Source organism: Typha latifolia, chromosome 13, assembly GCF_019914945.1.
Source record: "Typha latifolia isolate L0001 chromosome 13, TyphaL0001v2, whole genome shotgun sequence".
NCBI lineage: Eukaryota > Viridiplantae > Streptophyta > Magnoliopsida > Poales > Typhaceae > Typha > Typha latifolia.
In genome coordinates this window covers 7,193,367-7,216,763 of record NC_133098.1, presented here as the reverse complement: position 1 = coordinate 7,216,763, position 23,397 = coordinate 7,193,367, and the positions used below count along the sequence as shown (strand labels likewise).

Sequence of the window (23,397 nt, the reverse complement as noted above, 5' to 3'; positions counted from 1 at the left end):
CAAGAGATATTTCAGTAATTTTATAAATGACAAAACAATAATAAAGACCTAAAAGTTTCTGGAATAGTAATTCCTATTGAGCTTCCGAAATAAGCATAGGGAGGCCGGCTTTTAAGTATGCCCAGCGCCTCTGATGTATTACACATTTATCCCCGGCACGTATCGTACGCGCAACAAAAGTCGGTAGCACTGCTTTGCGATTCGTACTTATTCTTCATCGTCCTCATCCTCGGCTGGGATAGTTGAGCTGCCTCCGTTGGAAACCCTACCATTAAAAAACAGAAAGCCCCAAAGGGAAACCCGTTCGACCCAAAACCCTCCTCAAATCCAACCTCTTACCTCATCTCCCCTCCTCGATTCGATTCACCGCGGCCCTCCGTCTCCTGAAAAGGTCAGATCTTTCTCCGATTTCCTCACTTGGTAATGTTTCCTTTTGCGCAATCTGGAAATCTTAAGCTGTTTCGATCAACCTCGTGACTCTAATCTTTCGTATATCGAGTTGATAAGAACTTTCTTTATATCGATTAAAGGAACAACTGGTCGTATAATTTTAAGCGAAAAGAAGCGCTTCTGATAGGGGGTTATAAATTAGTCGGAAGCAGGACATGTATCCCTCGAAGGGGAGCAACCCATACGGGCAGCAGCCCTATGGTGCGCAGCAGGCGTATGGGCAGATGGTAAGCTTGCAATTTTTGTTTCTGCGTTGCCGTAGAAAACTTTTCATCTGATGAACAAATGGATAACTTGCTAAACCATCGTAAATCTACTTTGATCGATTTCTTGTTACCTTTTGTAGCCTGGCAGTGCTTATTCTGTTAGTGGCATGGATTCAGGGCCTCAACATGCCCTTGCGTCTCGGCAGTCTTCAATGATGGGTCTTGGTTCTGCTCAAGAATCAGATATCAGTGGATATAGGAGCCATCCTTCGCAAGCGTCCCAATATGGAGGGCCATATGCTAATATTTATGGATCTTCATCCTTGAGTAGTGCTCAACAGGTATGGTCCATTGTTTCTGACTGCAGGATATTTGGATATCTTAGCTATTCAAACTGTATAATTGCTGTATGCCAATCTGTAAGTCACTGGTTAAGTTAATCTTCCAATTGTCATTTATTGAGAAACTATTAAGTATACGGTCTCCAATTTGCAAGTGCAGTATTTCGTTCTAATTGTAATATATTATTATTATTTCTCAAGACTGGATTTTACTATTTTTGCACAACCAATGTAAATAATGACACAGGGATGACCCAGGAATTTTTTTATGTTTGTTAGAAATATCAAATCATCATTGATGAATGCTATGCACTATTGCCACTTTAACATTTATTGGTTTGTTAATTATTATGTTTGTAGTCAATATTGTGATAACTATTCTTCATTTTTGGGCTTTCTTGATCTTTGGCCCTTGACAAATGAGTAAGGGCCAGTTTGGTTCCATGAAAAAAAAACATACTTAAAATATGTATCCTAGGATTAATCGCCTATTAAGTCACCATTTGGTTGAGATGGTGATAAGGTGTAGTGAACTAGTGATTAATGGAATGCCACTTTTAGAGGTGAAATTCTATTGTTATCCTTATAGAGAAAATAGATAGGAGAAAAGGTAAAGGACTGTGATGTCCTTCAGTTTCAATTTCTTAGAGTTGGTTCTTATCAAATCCCCCCCTAAAGGTGTGGTTTGATCACAGTCTGCACCATATTGGATCTAGGTGGCATTTGGCTGAAACTGTGATTAGAGGGATAAACCCCATGTTATGGAACTAATTAGGCTCTAAAATTTCCATAGCCCTTAGTAGATACATATCACTAAAATCATTTGGAACATTGTTTTTCATTATTTACTTATTTAAGAATGCATAAGATATAGCCTTCCACTACACAAGATATAGCCTTCCATCTCCCGCTCGAAAACCCTAGCCGAAAACCCTAATTGAGACCTCTTCGTCATGTAAACTCTTATTCCTCTCTTAATGGAATTCTAAGCCCGTTTGTCGATCAGGTAATGGCCTGATCCGATAAGAGATTGTGTAATGCGATGAGGATTGTGCAGCAGATCCTCGTTGTTGCTGCCAATGCCATTGACTCCTCGTCGTTAAGCAACGGCAAACGCTTAGGGCGCCTGGCCAAAAAGAGCATGCTCAAGGTCCCCGCGGTTGTGGCGTGTCATGGAGAGGGTGTTTGGTTAGGCATGTTTGACACGGTCGAGAAGGCGGCCACCGCGTAAGACCGTGCCACCATGAGTATGAGGGGCGTGAAGGTTGTCACTAACTTTTGCAGCGATAACCCGATGGCCATGGCGGAGCACTCCGATAAGGCCAAGTTCGGTGGTGAGACCTCGCTGATGTTGGTGTTGGGCTTTGGCATTGGAGAAATGCTCTGATACCAAAGCTGATGCAGGACAAACTCCTTGATTGCAGATTTGGGAAGAAACGTAACAAAAGTAGCTAACCCAAGGAATCCACTAACCGGGGTATTGGAATCTATCAACGAAATATACAATATATCAAAACTCTTCAAAAATTTATTAATTGAAAAGAGAGGACTACAAGCCTTTATATATGCAAAGCAAAGCAGAAGACAAAAATAGCCTAATAAGAAAAAATGACAAAAACAGCCCTGCAAAGCTAGTCAAAACCATCGTTAGAGAGTCATATGTGCAACTCTCTTGTGCCTATGAGAGTAAACGTGACGAATAGTGGTGTCTGCACCAAATAGGCTCTAAAATTTCTCTAGCCCTTAGTAGTTATGTATCACTAAAATCATTTGAAACATTGTTTTTCATCATTTACTTATTTAAGAATGCATAAGATATAACCTTCCACTTTTGACTGGACTTCTAGTATTTGCAAATGCGTCTGAGAAGAGTTTCTATTGTTTATACCTAAATGTGACAAGTTGTAAGGTAATCATACTATCATGTAATTGTCTAGCACATTATACTATGATTGTCCTCCCTTATGTCCTTTTTTGCTTCTTTTTTGCTTTTGCTAGTTTTCCTAATTTTGTCTTGACTTCTACAAGCTAAATAATGGCCATAATCTTGTTAAATTCTCGAAGGAAAGATGACAAATTGACACAGCAATATCCTAAATCTATGGTCCATATTGATCTATTGGATCAATAAAATTGTGCTATTATTAGTATTTTTCTTTTTACCTCACAACATGAATGTAGAAGCTCCATGTAAGTAGGGGCCTAAAAGAGTAGAGCTCGAGCGAGATCATCTTATCTAGCCTTGGCTTAAAATGGTTTACATTCTAGCTCGAGCTCGGTTCAGCTTGATAACAAGCTTTGAGTTGGACTTAAGTGGCAAATGAGCTGATGAGCTTTTTTGACTCTTCACATGTAGGGGCATGCACGGGTTGGGAGTCGAACTTTGAACAAGGAAGTGAATTTTAGGACCTGTGTTTGGCCTCTAAACCTATTTTGTAGCCTTGGCTTGACCTTGGTTTTAATTGATCTAGGTTTGAGAATCGGATTAAGGCCAGCCTAAGTGGTTAGGCTCGGGTGTGCCTCTTTACACCCTTGTTTTATTATTTCCATATCTTTTAATTGTAGCTTGAAAATCAAATCTCTTTGCAACTAATGATATTGAGCAACATGTTGTCAAAGATGATTCATTTCAGTTCCTTGGCTTCATTTTATAGAGGCTAGCAATAGTGATTCTTATATTATAGTTTTAATTCTACAATTCCACTCACATACATGTTATTGGATTTCAATGGAGTCATGATAATATGGGGTTATGGTATAATTGCAATAGAGGCAATTGCAAAATGGAAACTAAAATAAATTATTATCATTGTAGGATGAGTCCAAGGGTAGAAGGCAATCCAAAATTAATACACATGTTTCATGTGTTCTATTTGATTCTTTTGGCTTATTTGGCAATTCTCAACGTTGTTCACCATTCTTATCTTTTCTTCTTTATTTATGTTATCACTTATCAATGCTTGTTCTCTGGTTACATGAGCCAATTCTTCACTAGTAGATTAACCTACTAGCTACTCAATATTTTGGCAGCACATCCTAGAGGGTTTATGTCAAGTGATGGTTGCAACTGCTGAAATATGTTATTCTTCTCATAGCCTTCTTAAGTTTAAGTTTTTTTGCCGGCCAAAACCATATCATTGGAAATAGGGTTCGATGACATGGAAGGGAATTTCCAGAATAGTTTTGATAACCATGGACAGTTTCTACATGGAAGAAAGCAAGATGTCGACTTTTATGATGGTCACTAAGTTATCATGAGTAGGGCTGACACTATCTAACTTGGTGTCTCTTTTTTTTTGCCTGCTTCTCCTCTGCCTACTTCTCTTGTCTTCTTACTTCCCTTCCATTCTTCTCTTCTATTGATTAACTCATCCTTTCTCATCTCTCCCTTTCATTTCCTTTTGTGGCTGAAATATCCTTTGTTCAAAAAAAATGTCTACCGTAACTATACCTATAATACTTCTTTCTCAAGCCATTTTTAAATTTCCTCAAGTCTGCGTGACCCACATAATCCTTCAATCCTATCAAATGAATTAACAGCTCACAAGGAGCTGATGACTGTCGAAACAATCTCAAATTCAGCAGAGAAAAAGAAATATTATGCATCTAAAATCCATAGAGCACAAGAATGAGAGAAACAGAAAATGATTCAGTGATAAAGATTGAACTCTTCATGTGCTTGAGTGGCTATATGGGGAAAAAAATGGACAGCAGATACTGGTAAGCAGTGTGTAATAGAAATATGCTGTTGTATTTCTATATCACCCGCCAACAAATTCATGGAGTACTGACAGCAAGGTCTCTATATGATTTCTTCATTCGAGCTTTCTCAAAAATTCCCAAATAAAGTCTGCTCATATTTATAGATTATGATTTAAATGTCCCAGAGAGTTAGTATCAAGGAGATGGTACCATTTAACAAATATTCCATAGATTATATTCTATTTTCCATTTATCTTGGTTGATTATCTAGTTGTTACATGTGGGATTTCCTTAGCTCTATAGCAACACCTTGAGTTCTCTTGCAATTGGTTTGTAGCTTTCCATGTTCTGATAGACGGATTATAATTGAATGGCTTCATTTATGTTGCTGTATGTTCTTTTGACCTTGTTGTTTCTCCAGCGTCTGAATTTGTGGAACATATGCTAGACAGTGTTATAAATTATTCGTTATGTGTCATAGTTCTGCATTTCTGCATCGTCCCTAAATAGCATTTATTCTAATACAGGTTGCGGGAGTTAGTGGTAAAGGACCAATTTCAACCAGCTTGACTGGTCGAACAACTTATCCGTCAGCGCTGCCTGAGCCATCTAAATTTTCATCTGGAGCATTGGGCTCGAGTTTGGGGATGACTAATGATGACTTTGTTTCAGCATCAAATCGTGGATTTAGCCAAAAAGCTGAACAGTATTCTTCATTGACAAATATGGACTATGCCTCATTGGATAGGAGGAATTATGGTGAAAATCAGGGTAGTTATACAGGTAGGGACTTTCAGAGTGATACCGGTAGGAGATACCCAGATTCAGTTTCTCTAAGCCATCAACATCAGGTGTGCCAACTGATATTTTTTTTTTCTAGTTATTTTTGTTACCTTACTTTGATTATTTATTTATCCTGGACTTTTAGTAAAATCTGATTCTTTTTATTGGTTATTGATGCAGTCTGAATTTCATGATCACATGGACCAGGTACTAGAATTACTTTTCCGTACTTGTTATTGTCATCATATAGTCAGAAATGTTGATCACCCTTGTGGAATTTTTACTAGACGTCACTGCTTCGCCAACAACAAATATTGAAAGCTCAGTCATTACAGTCTGGTTCAGATATGAGGTAGTTTATCTTCTATTTTCTTCGCATTAGATTACTGCGTCTACTAGACTGCAAATTATTCCGTCTATAGTTCCATGTCAAAAGTTCTTATAACCAAATGAATGGTTTATCATGCGCATTCCTTTGAAGTTTTTCCTCAGTTTTTGGGTTTTGGTGGTGAATTTGTCTCAATGCCTGTTATAGGTAATCTACTAAATATTAATCACTCAGTAATGACAGTTCCATGCTTTCCTCTGTTAGAAGTTACAACTATTGCACTGAGTAGAATGTACATTTCTGGCAGACAAGCCGACTACTTTGCAGCAAGGGCTGCTCCAACCCATCATGGGTCTCAAGATACTAGCTCATATGGTGGACGATTGGATGCTGATCCTCGTAGCTTATCCATTCTTGGTAGCGCTCCATATGGCGGACAACATGCAGCTTCCTTGTTAGGGGGAGCTCCGAGGAGAAATGTTGATGACCTTGTATATGCACAGGGGTCATCTAGTGCTAGTTATGGGGTGGGTTTACCTCCTGGTCGTGATTATGGTGCAGGAAAAGGTCTTCATGGCCCAACCATTGAGTCTAATTATCAAGGAAGTGTTATGTCGCGTGGACATCCAGGCTTTGGTGTCTCGATGGATGATGAAAGGAAGGATGACAGAACTGCCTATCGTCGAGAACTTGAGATAAGAGATGAGGAACGTCGTAGGGAGCTAATGCGGGAGAGAGAGAAAGAACGAGAAAGGGAGGAGCGCCAACGTGAAAGAGAAAGAGAACGTGAAAGAGAACGCCTTCGTGTACGCCGCGAGAAGGAGAGAGAACGGGATCGTAAGCGAGGACCTGATTCTAGGCGGGAAAGGACTCCACCAAGAGCAACTAGAGAACGCAGAGGTTCTTCTTCTATAAGGGATGAGAAACCTTTGCGTCGAGTTTCTCCACGACGGGATGCTGTGCATAGGTTGACATCCATGTTTCCTTGTGCCCACTATGGCTTCAAATAGGTTGCTGCTTCACTTGGTGAAGCATTCTGAACTAACTATTTATTCTGTTGTCCTGAAGGCACCATTCCCCTGTCAAAGAGAAAAAGAGAGAATATATCTGCAAGGTAAAAAAAGTCAATAGGTTTTCTGATCAGTGTTGACGTAGACTGGATAACTCGCAACTTTTTGTTGCTGTCCCGTTACCATAGATTCTTCTGTTCTATTAATGTTCTTGAAGTCTCTCAGCTGCTCTCATGTCTGCTTGTCACAGCTTGATAAACAATTTTGTTCATGACACTATCCGGATATGACCTTGAACTTTCTTAGCTTCTTGTCCAAGTTTACTGTTCACAGATTGTTGCCTCTTTTCATCTTCTCATTTCTAGCTCAATTCTTGCAGTGTCTTTTAATTCTGACAGATCGTTTCTCAATTCTAGTTCAGAAATATTATATCAATCTCATCTTTTTGGAAGTCTTTTGGAATTTGAGTATATTCTCATTTTTCCTAGTGTTGGAAAAGGCTCATGTGATATTATTTTAGTTTATTTCTTTGTAGCATGCTTATTTATTTCAATGTGATGTTCTTTCTTTGTTCGATGTGCTTTAGTTTTGCTTATTTTCTGCCACTTTGTACATCTATTTGCAATCAGTAGCTGCTGCAGATAAGTTTGCTGAGTTTAAGAAACATTATCGCAATGGCTTTTAGTTATTGCATATATTGATTAAAGTGGTCTTGGCAGGTCTTCCCGTTCCGCTTGGTGGATGTTGAAAGGGATTACCTATCTTTGAGCAAGCGATATCCCAAGCTAACAATAGCTTCAGATTTTTGCAAGGTGCATTCATATTCGATTAAAGTGATAGTACTCTTCTTTTGTTAATTGTCAAACTCTATGCTTTTCTGTGGATATGTAATCCAATTGCGATCTCATGACTGAAGCTTTTTATCTTAACTAGTTAATAATTAGTAACATTGCTTCACTAGTCACACAAATTGGTAAATTGTTAACATTGCATCACTAGTCTTATTGGTTAACTTCATCACTTATTTTTGACATTTAACTTAACTTTGGACCTAATTATTTCTAGGTTATTTTCAACTGGCCAAAGGAAAGGTTAAGTCTTTCGCTTCATACTCCTGTGAGGTATATATATATATATATTTGTTTACTTTTTCTCTTTTAACTTGTTGGTTATTGTATGGGGGATTATTGATGGCATTTGCTTCAGTTTATTATTTATATCTTCTAGCACATCTTAGTGTCTTCAATGTCTGTGGCTCACAATTCTTACATGGAGCAGCTTTGAGCATGGTTTTGTAGAAGCAGTTGAGAAAGCTGATGAAAAAGTAGTTTGCTCTGATGGATCACTAAGAGCCAAGGGTGGAGATACAGTTTGGAATGCTAAGGTATGAAGTAGATGTTTAACACTCTTATTTATGTAATTTGTGGTCATTTTGTAGCTCAAATGAATTAAACATTCTTTATAGCATATCTTTGACTCATATATTGTTTGCTCAAGTGCTCTTCATGGTCTTATATTCAGTTCTATCATTGCCACCAAAAAGTATTTTTAATTGTGCTGTATTTAGTTGTCTGTGCTGCCAGTATTCATCACACAAGTACATGAAGTTACAAGTGTGAGTTTTTCCAAGCATTTATGATTTCTGTTGCCTGTTTGTTGAAGTTGTACCACCTAATGTGCTGTATTTCTTGACCTACTATTGGCCAAACTACTTGGGCTGACCAGCGACTACTAGCCATTCCGGCTTCATGGAGGCAAGTTGCAGCAGTTGGCTGTTAACTGACTTCGAATCCATGAAACCTTTGCACACCTCCGTTATCTTTTGGGAGGCCTACGCCCCATAGAAAGAATGGATCCATAGGGTCCCAAATGAATTGGCTTATTCAAAAAAAGCCCGTATCCATAATTATGATCTTATATATGGACAATTCCTCAATATCTTGTGGTCAACCAGCTGTAAGAAGCCTTTACTCGAGGAGGTGCTACCGGGGAAGATTTGGATTCCTATATATCCACTCATGTGATACTTCATCAGGATCCCATGATCCTGAAGTGATCTTGCTTGGGATTGCAAATCCCTCGTGGTATTTGGTTTGGTATTGCTACCGCACATGACTTTGAGAGTCTGCTTCTCTTTGTTCTTACGGACATTTCCTCTGGCTACTAAGATGTTTCAGTTCGCCAGGTTGTCTGTAGGCTGAGTAGCAGGAGCAACTTTTAATTTGTTATGAGCCAAACGATAGATTCAAGCGAGATATAAAAACATATCTCTGTGGCATCTGAACAACTAGAGTATTCACTACATCAAACAATTTCCATTAATGAAACCATGTAAATCCATCGGATAATAAAAAATGTTGTATATTTGAAGCAGGTTGACCTCCTGAATACTGGTATTAATATCAGCAAAAGAACGTTCTCCCGTGCTTCCAGAATTGACCTAAGAAGACATGATCCTAGACAGACTTGACATGTCCCCCTTCGTCCGGAGTTGCAACTACAACTATTCATTGCAAAGAATTCTGATCATATAGATAAATGCTTAATAACCAAGTAGTGTCCATATTTTACCGGGAGTAGATACAGCAGCTCCTCCGATGCAGAAATAATTATGCATCATTCAAATACCTTCCAGGATAAATTCCCCTGTGTCTAAGTTGAATAATTAAGAACTTTAGTTTACTATGGATTTTGATAACTTGAGGAATTTGTTGGTTATTAGTTTATTTTATATAATTACTAAGCCATCTCTGGCGATGAATCAACAATTCGAAGTGCTTTTCTTGCGATTCATACGGCGGGAATCATTGGTTCAAATCCAATAGTAGGTAGAACTTATTAGATACCAAAGTCAACCCCTGAACTTAGAAAGTCTTGTTTCCCTAGTAGACCAATTCATTAAACATCCTCAAATCAGGCCTTCCTGGGTCTCCATAGTATGATTGCACAGTACATCTCTTAACTCTTAGTTCAATTTGTCATTCTACATTCTAATGGATTCTATTTAAAAATTCATCCGAAAATATCAATATGCTACAAGCTGCAACGGCTATTTTTCACATTATTTCTGATTTTGAGATTTTTTGTTGCATATTAAAGTCAATGGCATTATGAAGTCAGGCCTATCAATTTTTTTAGGTAACAAGTGTTTTATATAAGCAGGTAATCTTGCTTAGTGGTGCTAGCATTGATGCATTGGATGGCCTGTGTTCTGAGAAAAGCACCAGTGAACGGATAATGCACTTCAACAACATTCTGAAGTTTGCTGTTCTCAGGAAGGATCGTTCTTTCATGGCAATTGGAGGCCCATGGAATGTGGCAATTGATGGTGGAGATCCTTTGGCTAATGATTCTTGCTTGATTCAAACAGCTGTCAGGTATGTGCTGCTTATGGTATTGGTATTGTGTACTGCAATCAATAATTTGTTTCTTGAATTTAAAGTTTTTTTTTGTTGCATAGACATGTCAAGGATCTCACTCAACTTGATCTACATAACTGCCAGCACTGGAATCGTTTTCTTGAGGTATGCCCCCCTTTTCTTTCTCAAGAATATTAGTATGTGCAGCTAATATTAATATTCGATAGAAGATAATTCATTGTATTACTAGTGCCTGGTTGGTGGTTCTGCAATATATATTGACAATGCCCATTCCATCATTATATGTAGCTTTGCAGACCTAAATCCCGTTCATGTCCTTTTTTTCCTGTCCTATTACTCTACACTATGTGTTCTGTAGAAAATGACAGAACATATACCATTGTCATTTTAACTGCTTCAGTCTTCCTCATAAAGCCCACTGATATAATGATGTTTGTTTCTTGTTGTAGGCCTCCTTTTTTTTCTCCCAATAATCTTAGCTTCTTTCTAGTATATGCATCTAATTTCTGATGGAAGCTACTTCATCGAATTACAGTGGTTCCCACAATATATTCTGACAGTGCAGACTCCATTGTTGTATTGTAGTACTTTTCCCTGCAGAGCTCCTAAATCTTATTCATGTCATACCCCTGCATAATGTGAGCTGTAAACATATATCTTCGTTTTTGCTTCTTTTTAATAGTTGTTCACTTGTGTGCTTCATCTTCCTCATACATTGTCAAATGGTTGTAACTTGCTAGTCCCTCATATTAGCAGGTGTCTCAGTTTCTAACATAAGTCACTGAAGGCCATGAATTTGTAATGTTGCAAAAGATCATTCCTTTATGCCTTCATGGTAGTAAACACAATTTTATTTCCTCTTGCTGTAAACCATTAGAAGCAAGGTTCTAGGTTGGACGAAATAGGGGTAAAACAAGAACAATGCAGTGAGGATGTGGCTCGGTGATAGCCTTCATTTAGTGGTCAACGACAAAAAAAAATTGCTACACTAGAAGCATGGGTTTTTTTTTACTAAGTTGACGTTCTCTGCTTTTCCTGGGCCAGAATTTGGTTTCTGGTTAGCTTAATGGTTGAAATTTTTTCTGAGTATTTTATTATTTTGGCAGCTGCACTATGATAGAGTTGGCAAGGATGGACTCTTTAGTCATCGAGAAATCACCGTGTTATTTCTGCCAGATCTATCGGAATGCCTCCCTTCAATAGAACTATGGAGAAGTCAATGGCTTGCACATAAGAAGGAGATGGCAGAAAGAGAACAACGACAGACCATGAAGCATGAGAAGGTTTGTTGTTCATTATTGTTTCTGAAATGACCTATACTACTAAACAGCTTTGATCTGCTTAATTATGGATTGACACATTGAATGTTATTCTCTCTCTCCTCTCGTCTCAGAAACCAGGTGAAAGCAAGGATACTCTGCGAGGTACTGGGAAGTTTGGTTTTTCTAGTTTCAATTCTGCAGCTATTGTGACATTCTTTTTCTTTCTTAGTTATTATTGTGGAGGCTATATTATTTTGTTAACATCTTCAGGAGACCAGAGCCATAACAAAACTTTGAAAGCTGATTCTGTTAAAAGTTACAAATCCGATGACAATATAGTCAAAGTTGACAAGATTTCCCCAAATACAGATGACCTGGACAAATGTGGCACTAATGGATCTAATGAAAATGCTGCTGAGCATGAAGGAAGAAGGCCTTCATTGGATGAAAAACAAACTGAGCTCAAGAATGAGGAATTTGTTGATTCCGGAGGAAAAACAAATGAAATTATAGTTCAAGATGACACCCCTGTTGACCCAGCCATTGAGAATAAAAGGCCTATGAAGAAGAAAATTGTGAAAAAAGTTGTGAAAGGAAAGGTAGTTCGCAAAAAAGAAACTACTGAAACTGCAGAAGAGGCAATTGCCAAGAACGAATTGATGGAGGCCAAGGAAGGAGATAAACATGGTAAGGAGGAAGAGGCTACCCAGGAAGATCATAATTCGACCATCTCATTAAGTGTTAGAACTTTTGTGCGGAAGAAAATTGTTAAAAAGGTTCCTGTGAATAAATCAGCTCAGGAGGATAAGTCCGTCAAAGCTAAGGCTGAGAATGAACCTGAAGAAATGGATGTTCAACATGACAAATGGAAGGTTGAGAAAGAACAGGATGGGTCCAGCATTTTGCAGGAGTCAGGAGGTAAGATGATAGGAAAGAAGAAAGTCATTAGAAGGGTAATTAAAAGAAAGGTTTCTTCTAAAGAGAAGGATTTCAATGCAGCTAATGATATTGATGAAGCAAACAAAGAAGGCCTAAAGGATCACGTTGAAAAGAAGGATGAAGATACAATCAGCAGTAGAAGCCCCCAAAATAAGATCACAGAGTCTAAAGAAATGCCTCTTGAGAAAGATAACTCAGTTGAAAAGAAAATGAAGGAAGAAAAAGGTGACACAAAGGAGAGTGTATCATCAAATGACAATTTAAAGGCTGTTAAAGGAGGCTCGAAGGGTAGCAATGAGGAACTCCCAAATCCAAAGGACACTAAGAAAGATGTCCAAGATGATATGGGCAGAATAGATGAGAAAGTGAAAAGAAGCACTGAAGAAAAGCTGGAGCCAAAACAGAGCTCACATAAAGAAGTGAAGGGAAAGACAAAGGCTGAAGAACCTCCTAAACACCCAGGATTGGTTCTGCAGACCAAGAGAAGCAATGAAACTAAAGTATGTTCACTAGAATTTAGATCTCTTATTTGTCATCTTAAAGAATACTTTATTGTACTTATTTGATTTGAATTTGATCATTTTTATGGAACGAAATTTTGCAGATTCGTTCTGTGACCCTCTCGTTGGATGCCCTCCTTGATTATAATGACAAGGACATAGAAGAGTCAACATTTGAGGTTTGCCTTCTTTGTTGTACCTAATAGGCATCATAACTTTGATGAAAATGTTTTTCTAATCTGACCTTTGTTATTTTTGATAATTTGGCTAATACTGTATCTAGTAATTGACTTATCAGCTCTGATACCAAATACTGTGATGGAATTTGGAAAAAAATATTTCTTAATAGTGGAAAAGCTGTTTCCTGACATGATTCTTAGTACAGCGACACCAGAATAAAGTTGTTAATTTATTTATCTTTCTTAAAATAAGTTAGTTATAGTATATCTGATGACATTTCATTGTTCTTTTGTGTTTCTTGATAGCTTTCAATATTTGCTGAGTCATTCAATGAAATGCTTCAGTACCAAATGGGATGTCGTCTATTGGCTTTTCTGGAGGTACATTTTGGAACTTCTATCTTGTTAGATTGTTTTGGTTTCTTGGTTGGTGTTGAAAGTTATTGATATGCATTTCTATTTTTCAGAGATTGCGAAAAAGATATCTTATTAGAAGAAATCAACGAAAAAGAGAAAGAGATGAAAAATCTGAGAAAGGCAATGAGAAGGTCTCAGAAAAACGCCTGAAGACCAATGGATGTCCAACTGAAGACATTTCTGTGAAAATTGAGAAGGAAGATGTATCTAACAAAAGCACCGGAGAGAGTGCAGGTGTAGATGATTCTGCTTATACCTCTGATGAACCTAAATTGGAAAACAAAACTGAGGACGAGATCGAGTACGAAGATGATCCGGAGGAAATTATTGAGGATCAAGATATGGATGCTGCTGCTGCTTCAAATGATGGTGATCAGGAGGTATATTTTCTCTTATACTTTTATTTCATTATTTGCTATGAAGCACGGATACGGGATACGGCAAATTATCAAAAAACAGGATACAATACGCCTAGGATACGACAATTAAAAAATTATATAAAAATATTATATTCTAATGACAACCTATACATGTGTATGTACAAAAAGATATTTATATTCTAATGACAACATATACATAATATTGTATTCAATATTTTAATACATCTATTATCTACATAAGTATTTAATAGCAAAAATGAGAGTAATAGATATCAAAGACAATTAGACAAATAATACATCAACATTCAACAAATAATGCACCAAAATGAGAATAGTAGTATCATTGGATTCCATATGAGTAACTCATAGACTCATAGGTCATAGCACTAAAGTTTATAAAGTATCCACCAACATTTCACAATTTGTATGACACCAAAATGAGAGTAATAATAAGTCAGTAGTGTAATTGGCAATGACATTAATTATTCATTTCCATCTAAGTCATTCTCCTCATTGCCTTCATCAGTGAATACAATAGCCTCCAAATCAGGTTCATCAAGCGAGAGGTCAGCAACTTCAAGAATACCCGCTCCATCGAATGAATCAAATAAATCTCCTCCAACATTCCACATTTTGGTCTCCCCTTCCATATACTCAGTCGATCTTCTAGAGAGAAGACGAAGATTGTTATGGACAAAAACTAGATCCTCTGCTCGTTGTGGAGTGATCTTGTTTCTTTTCATTGAGTGAATAAATGAATATGTGCTCTAATTCCTCTCACAACATGATGATGAACACGGTTGCCCGAGTAATTTAAGTGCTAAATTCTGAAGGTTAGGCCCACTTCTTTGGATCAAGAATATCTCTATCTTCAATAGGGTCATGGTTATCAAAACCCTCTGTTGCAGTTGAGAAATTGGCATACTCATTATTTAAAATTCTCCTTTCTTCTTTGTTTGGAAAGAACCTCTTCAAACACTTGTTTCTCATTCGAGAAATTTCTAGATCTTTGTATGGAGGAGTGCGGTTTGGATCCTCACTAATCCAAGTATTGGTATAATACCTAGTAAGAAGAGCACAAAAGTTAAATTAACAAAACTATAAACCAAAAGGAACAACTAACTATGTAATAAATTTTTAAGCATTGACTTTACCTTGGATTCAATGAGTGTGCTAAACAATGAAGAGGAGTATTGCTTCTATCCCATCTATCAACAAGAATTTTATGCACAACTGAGTAGAAAGATGACTCTTCATCTTTTTTTTTTTGCCTCATGTCTGTATATAGCTGTTTTCACTCTTTCAATCATATCATCCCATATTTCATAAATCAAATGGAGGCAAGGTTTGTCAGTATCAGCAAATCTCAGCATTGAATAAATAGATTCAGTAAAAGATAATATATATTCAATTTTGTCCCACCATATATCATCAAGAACCTTCTCTTTCACAAATTGTGCCTTTTCTACATTATCCTCTCTATAAGAATTCCATTTATCACTAATAATCATCGTTTGTAGCCTATATTTGATAGTTTTGAATCTCCTCAGCATCACAATAGTCGAGGCAAAACGTGTATCAACAACAGCAATCAACTTCAAAATTACAAATTCATTGAAAATGGCAAGTCGTAGAGTGTTGCATGATAAAATTTTTGATGCACATCACATCCCCTGCCACAATGGATATCCAACTGCATTCATCAAAAACAAGCTCATTCCTCAAGTGTTTTTTGATGCACATATATTCTTTAATGCAAGGTTGAGGGTATGGACAACACATGGAGTCCAAAAAATATTTAAATACTGAGCCTCTATAAGCATCCCAGCTGACTTACAAACAGGGGCATTATTAGTAATGACTTGCACCACATTTTGTGCTCCAACCTCTTCAATTACTTTACTGATTAAGCTAGATATAAATAATTTATCTTTGTACTCCTCACAGTTTACAGCTCTCAAAAACATGGGACCATTCTTAGTCATTGCCAAAAAATTGATAAGAGGTCTTCTTTGTGCATCTGTCTAGCCATCACACACAATGCTAACCCCTTTTTCCCTCCATGTGCCCTTAATGAGTTCCAATAACCTTTCAATATTTGTCCTTTCTTGTTGTAGAAGTGTGGTTCTCAACATATTATATCCAGGAGGCAAATAACTTGCTATTTGACTGTTAGTTGCAAAATTATAAGACTTAACATAATATGGGTTCCTAGCAAGATGAAAAGGTAGCCCAGCAGAGTAAAATATTCTAGCAATTTGACTGTGTAATTGATTGCGAGAAGCCATATTAAATGACTTCTCAAGAGCTGTTTCTCTAGATTTTCTCTTCTTTGATCCATAGGGCATGTTATAAGAAGTTGCAAGGGGCATACTAGAAGTTCCATGTTGAGTTGACATTGGCAATGGTATTGACTTTGGTATACAGTTCTTTATTTTTAACTCAGCCTGCTCCATTATCCTTTTTATCTCCACAATATGCTGACTACTTACTTGAGAGCATGGTTTGATTCCACATCCACTAATTCTCATCGCATGAGCTTTTACTCTATAATAAGATTCTTTGTATATTTGTTGACAGTAATTGCACTGAAACCTCATATTCCCTCCTCCTTCTCCCATCTTTTCTAATTTGGTAAATATTTCCAAAGCGGAGCACACTCATCTACCGCCACACTATTAGTACTAGAACTCATAGTTTCAGTAGCCATTTATCTGTGATAAAAATAAAACAGAGAAATTCTAAGTTCTTCCACTGTACTAATCTAACTATTAGTATTAGTTCTAACTGGTATACTAATATTTAAGAAGATGAATTCATGTCATTCAAATTAAATATAACCAGCTAATCTAGGAATCTAATAATGGAATAAATCTGAAAATTCAGAATTGTAATACTTAAGCAACTAGAGAAGGTTTAAAGCAATAAATCTTTGAAAATTCAGACATGCAATACTTTAGTGATCATACAGAATCAATTAAACTGTAAATAAGGCAAAGAAGAAAAGGTAAAAAAAAAATAAGAGAAGAAATCTGCACAATTTTCAAAGAAAAAAATTCAGAGAAGGGAGAAAAAAACTGAGAAAAGAAAAGGAAAAAAAAGAAAAAAAAAGATGAGAAAAGTAACTTAAAATAGAATTTAAGAAGGGGAAGTGGAAGAAATCAAATGGAAAATTCAGAGAAGAAATCGAGGAAAAACTGAGAAGAAATTGAAGAAAAAAAGAGCTAGTTCGTCTAGAGAAGAAATGAACGGAACATACCTTTGTCGGCTGGTTCGTCGAGATAGAGGGGGAGAAGGGAGAGCGGTGGTGGCGTCGGTTGGCTTGTCTAGAGAGAGAGGGAGAACGAAGAGCGGCAGCGTTATCAGCTGGTTCGTCGAGAGAGAAGGGGAGAACAGAGAGCGGCGGCGTCGTCGTGGTCGAGAGAGAGAGGGAGCAGCGTCGTCGAGAGAGGAAGGGGAGCGGCGTCGGAGAGAGAGAGAGAGAGGGGGGAGGGAGAGCTAGGGCACGGAAAGAGGAGATCGAATTGGGAGTGGAAGGAGGGGGGTAAGTTAAATTTTTTCACGGGTTTCTTAACGGGTTTATAAAATTAAACTCACTCGATTACCAAATTAAACCCAAAACGTATCCCCAACGTATCCACCCGTATCCACCTCGTATCCGAAAATAAAAATTAATTATTTAAATTTAGGATACTTCGAAAACGTATCGGATACGGATACTCCACCCAAAATGGAGTATCGGATACGGATACTCCACCCAAAATGGAGTATCCGTGCTTCCCTGATTATCTGTTTCCAGTTGGTGATTGACCTTTCTGGGCTGTAAATAGGACTGATCAATGGTGAAAGTTGTGCTTGTTATTATTTTGTTTTTCTTCTTTCTGCGGCAGGATATGAATGAGGACAAGTCAGCCATTTTAGTGGAGCAGCCAGAAAAAATGACAGTAGAAGATGACAAAGAAGAGAAAGTTGCAAATTTGCTACCAAAGAATCAAACTGTTGAGCTGGATGAGAAATCCGATGCTCAGGACAAACAAGCTGCATCAGAGAAGAGGGATTCAGTAAAGGAGGATGTTGTTGACAAGGAACTATTTCAGGTATTTTTCTACCCCATCTTGTTTGTAAGTCTTTACCAGTAAAACTTCACATCCATATTCTGGATTTTGTCTCTGACTGATATGGGCCTGCCAATTTCTGTAGGCTTTTAGGTACTTTGACAGAAATAGAGTGGGCTACATAAAGGTAAACATAAGGATGAGAATTTTCATTTTATTTTTCGAATGTGTTAACTTGTTTCTCCACTAATGTAATGCTAAATTTGATGCCGCAGGTAGAAGATTTGAGGTGCATTATTCACAACTTGGGAAAATTTTTATGCCATAGGGATGTTAAGGTTTGTTATCCTACACAAAATATTGAGTGCACTTTCTTTTTTCCTTTACAGTTTTTACTGTGTATTCCAGTATGGTTTTCTTAGATTATCTTTTGTTCGACTCTTTCTCATAGTTAACAGAATCGTACTAGATCGGGTGATCGGACCGGTGACCCGGTGAACTGACAACCAAATTGATTCAGTTTTGTTATCAAACCGGATAGGCAATCGATTCGGTAAAAACCGATTGACCCGTCGGTTGAATCGTGAACCATGCAACTCGGCTGGTTTTTGCATAAAACTCTTAAAATAAACTACCATTAAAATTTGAACAATTTAAATGTAAAAAGATAAAAATATCATTATTTTTATTTTCAAGTATTTCTTAGCTAATAGTATTTTTATCTTTTTATACTAAATGACGTAACTTGAAAATAAAGGGTATCTATATAATTAACATTTGTTTCAAGGGATATACACATACAATTATACTACTTTTATAGATATTTTTTATTTTTAGAATTATTTAGATCTATTTATATATTATTTAAATATTTTTAAAAAACCAACTACCCGATCGGGTGAACTACTAGTTGAACTAATAACCTAGTGATCCGATTCTTGATCAGGTTAATGTCTGATCCAGTTTTGATTACTATGTTCTCTTATATCTGCTATAGAAATGATACAAAACTATATCTGATTGCTACCTTTTTCCTTTACCATTAATATTTCCTTGTCTAGGGTAAATAATGTTGAAATTGTGGCCATAAGGTAGTTTCATCCCAAGCACTTTGCCCTCTACACTTTGGCAGCTGCTTTTTCTCTAATTTACCATGCATTGGAAATTCAACAGCAGTATATTTGGAGAACTGATATCATGTCAATGGTCTCAGATAAAATGTTCATGTGTTCCAATGTGCCAGTACAAATCTTGATTTATAGCTCGTAATTATTTATCTGATAAATGAAGACCAAGATAATGACAACATCTCATGCTGAATATAATAGTAATGTAATTTCCTGTGCTTTTCTTGTAATAGGAAATGGTACAGAGTGCTCTGTTTGAAAGCAACTCCGCAAGAGATGACCGCATCTTCTACAAAAAACTCGTGAGTCTAGTGGATATCTGATCTGTCACGTCAAGCTGCTAACACTCGTATTTTTCCAAGTGGCTGCCTCAAGTAGGTCGACTTTATCATAGTAAGGTATCCCTTTCAAACTTATTGATGTTCCTTGAATACAGTGCAGACTGCTTGTTCGTGGAAATTGGATTCAGAATTCTTCAAGCTGTGCCTATAATATTTTTTAGGTCTTGTTGTATCTGCACTTACCGTCGGACCACTGCCCCAGGAGAATTTGTCTGAACTGTTATTTGCACTTGGGCAGTTGTTAATGTAGTCAGATTTAAATTTATTTCGTTTTGTTTTCTTGGATTTTGTGTCTTTGTTCGATTAATTCTTCTGCCTGTTCGCCGATCTGTATGGACTGCACGGTCCACATTGCTAGGGTGTCCTTGCATAAGATCCTGTAGATTTCCACTTCATGGAAAAAAAGAGAAGAATAAAATTAACATCTATTTATCTGATTAAGTATTTAATTTTAGCAGAACATTAATGGCACTTTCAGTGACCACAAAGAAGCATAGCACAGGTCAGGAAGATCAAGTATTCGAAGACATTGTAGTCTTTTAATTCTGAGTTGGTCAATGGAATTCAGCCTAAACATGGCTCTTCTAGATCATCTTCTCATTTTGTTTTGTTGTACTAATAAATCAGATTCAGCCTTTGGGTAAGGCAGTGATGGAATTACCTCATCTATCAGTAGGGGTGACACCTGATTTGATGCATATTAGATAGTGCTCAAACCATATTTAAATTTATATATATATATTTTTTATTTAGATATATATCGGATGGATAACAAAATTTAAGATTATCTTCTAACTAAATGGATGCGGGTATAAATGGAATACAGATCAGATATTAATCAAATCTGAGTACATTTGGATCCCAGATGAATATGGTCTAAACTAATTTTTAATCGTAGAAAATAAGTGCCAACCAGTAATCATACACTAGAGCTTGATAAAGACCTAAAATAAAAATGCTTGATAATCACAAAAAGGTTTTACAAGTTATACCCCGTAGTTGTGGGTGTTTTACAAATTACACCCCATAGTTGTGGGTGTTTAACAAATTATACCCCATAGTTGTTGTGAGGGTTTTACAAATTGCACCCCATAGTTGTGGGTAATTGCATCTTTCATGAAATTTGGAATCACCAAACAAACACCATGTAACACTTGCTACCAAATACATATGCCCCTCACATCAGTGGAACCCACGTGATGTCCATGTAATCTATTGTTTAATGTTTCAACATAGTAAATAGGAGAGCTATGCCTGTAGGCCTTATCAATACTCACACCTAACCTAACATATATATCCCTAAGGGAGGGTAGACCTTAGTGGTAGAATTGCTAAACTACCACCCAGCAAACAACATGGTCGATTGTCTGCCACTACAGACTAATGACCTTAGTCGTAAGCCCATCACATAGGTCAGTATCGCACATTGATGCTACCATCCAAGCCATTGGTTCTATATCTAGTGCAGAAATCTAAGACGACGCTCACAGATGCTCTCATCCTATGTCATCGGGTACCGCTAGGTCTATGTCATCATACCTTTCTCTCTCATCTTAAATACCCTAAAAGTATGACTATTGTTGATTGACAATAAATCGCCTATCGCCCGGCGAAACGACTTCCTGATTGTCTATGAATAACATATTGATACCTTAAAGGGGCCTAATATATAAGTACAATAATATCTTTCGCCGATAATCCTAACTTGGGAGATGTCGGGTATTGACGAGACGCAGAAGCTACCCCCTTTATGGTCGTGCATGCATACAAGTGGCATAATATTATACAGCACAACAAGCATAATTGAACACATATTATTATCATGTATTACGTGCTATCACACATGATCATGCCTAACAAATATGCATAGAAATCATACTACGCATAATCTTACTAAACATCAAATAAAGTTATCATGCATTACTAATAGTAAGAAATTGTCTACACATGCATAATATAGATGCGATGATGCCATAAGGTAAGACATTGCATTCTTTACACTACTCTTAGATTATAAAAGTTTTACTTGCTTGACATTACTTTCTTGATACCATTCATGGGATTATCCTCATAGGGTGCGGAGTCCACCTTGATAAAAAATTATTAAAAAGCATAGGCATAATATTCCTATCACTAATTAGTTAAATAATCTTACTAATGTTCACTATAGGCTTAGGTAGGTCCATATCAAAATTCCTATATTTATTAATCAGGTAAAGCCGACACAGTTGTACCAAGACTTGACATGTTATAAAAAGTAATTAAAAACCTTGAATTAACGTTCTACTAATTATTATCGATTTACAGTAATTTACATAGTCAACATTTAATTAATTAGCTTTGTTAAATAGTGCAATTTGCTTAATATCCAAACTTTACATTTGTATGAATTTTTCGTTAGGAGCAACTACTACGGATACACCCTACAATTAATTTAACCAAAATCATAATTAACCACTCTAAACTCTACTTAGAGGTAATCCCCATTTAGGAGCAATTAGCAATTTTACTCAAAGGCCATAGTTTAATTAAGTAAAATTGATTTACAATAATTATTATAATTAGCAAGCTATCCTAAAAAAAAGATTAATTAAGGCTCGAGTTGACAACAATCATTAATTAAAAAGGATAAAAAAGTTTATCACAATTTAAAGAACAATTAAAAACCATGGGAAAGGAAAGCAACTTGGATTGGGCCACAGCCCAACCCACAACAACGTATGCTACTATGCTAGGCCATAGCCCAACCCACAACCATATGGGCTAGGTTGACAACAGCCTAACCCAACGCACTACCAACTTGGGTTGGGCTGCTGCCCTAACAACATGGGCTGAGCTGCAGCCAAACACATAACCCCATCGGTTGAGCTGCACCCACCCAGCCCAAACCGGATATGGGCTGGGTTGACAACAGCCCAACCCAACACAAGGCCCACTTGGGCTGGGTTGTAGCCCACTCAAATAGCCTCGGGCTGGGTTGCAACCCACCAAGGCAGGGCTCGACCCAACCCAACTAGCCTCCCCCTTCACCCCCTCCTTGACCCAGCCTAGCAGAGGAAGAGAAGGGAAGGGGCTGCCGACAGGCACTGCTGCCAATAGTGGGGTTGGCACGCTGAGCTAATATCATTCACAAGTCTGAATTAATCACAAGTTAGCTTCCACTTAACGGTAGAATTTATGCAATCCTAATTTAATACTAGACATATTGAAGTCAACTCCTCTAATATTCTTATTACTAAATAAAGTAGGTAAATGGAACTTAATTAACGTCTGGACATTTATCATCATGTGACTAAACCTTTTGACAACTAAGATAATGAACACATTTGTTAATAAATAGATGACAAGTACTGAAGACAGGCCTATGCCAATGTGATCTCGAGATAGGCCTATGCCAATGTGATCTTCACCAAACATCAATAACTCACTCATTGCCGACATCTAAGCTGTTTCGATAAACCTAATGCACACACTTAGTCACTTGTCATAAAAGCCAATCTGCGAGAATATACATCACTTTTTTTTTTGAAACAAAAACGAAAGCAAATAACATGAAAGAAAATCACTTTAAAACGCGTCGCCAAAACAAATGTGGTGCACCATAAAATATCAGACAAGTGACAATCGTGCTAGTAGTGAGTCTACCATCTAATTTTCGCTCCGACCAACTCGTCTTATAACAGATGACTTGCAGCACTCAACAATTGAGATACTCACTAAACCTCCAAATTAAAGAACTAAACGCATTAAGGTATAATAAGGGTCAATTACCAATACTAACTAGAACAATTAACATCTCTAACATCAAAACTCAAGAACTTGAGTGCTAAACTACTCATTAAACTACAATCACTCATAACAAACGTGAGGTAATTTAGATCCGCTTAATTACTAGAATAGGCTCGGAATAGTATAAGGTCTACGCCTTATTGAGAAACCCCTAAAAACAACACATACGAAGTTTAGTAAATGCAACATTATTAATTCCTTTTTAATT

At 37.1% G+C, this 23,397-nt stretch overlaps 1 protein-coding gene and 1 pseudogene across 8 annotated transcripts; one reads left to right on the top strand and one right to left on the bottom strand.

Moving 5' to 3' along the window:
• Positions 1-203: 203 nt before the first annotated feature.
• LOC140800168 (protein SHORT ROOT IN SALT MEDIUM 1) lies at positions 204-19,685 on the top strand. Of its 8 annotated transcripts, XR_012111145.1 has the most exons (25): positions 204-391; positions 531-677; positions 797-997; positions 5,227-5,550; positions 5,663-5,689; positions 5,770-5,834; positions 6,118-6,777; positions 6,879-6,924; positions 7,540-7,632; positions 7,886-7,941; positions 8,099-8,204; positions 9,983-10,197; positions 10,281-10,344; positions 11,307-11,483; positions 11,594-11,624; positions 11,733-12,380; positions 12,462-12,901; positions 13,006-13,080; positions 13,387-13,461; positions 13,548-13,877; positions 17,768-17,974; positions 18,078-18,119; positions 18,208-18,270; positions 19,293-19,457; positions 19,562-19,685. XR_012111145.1 is itself a non-coding variant. In XM_073154835.1 (24 exons), the coding sequence occupies exons 2-24, from the start codon at positions 606-608 to the stop codon at positions 19,380-19,382; spliced, it is 4,008 nt and encodes a 1,335-aa protein (XP_073010936.1). In that variant the 5' UTR covers positions 204-391; positions 531-605; the 3' UTR covers positions 19,383-19,685. The 8 variants fall into 8 exon arrangements, 6 of the variants coding, with proteins under 6 accessions (XP_073010936.1, XP_073010933.1, XP_073010934.1 ...); XR_012111144.1 differs by having other exon boundaries at positions 11,733-12,901; XM_073154835.1 differs by having other exon boundaries at positions 11,832-12,380; positions 19,293-19,685.
• Positions 14,360-15,511, bottom strand: LOC140799738 (uncharacterized; annotated as a pseudogene).
• Positions 19,686-23,397: the final 3,712 nt, after the last annotated feature.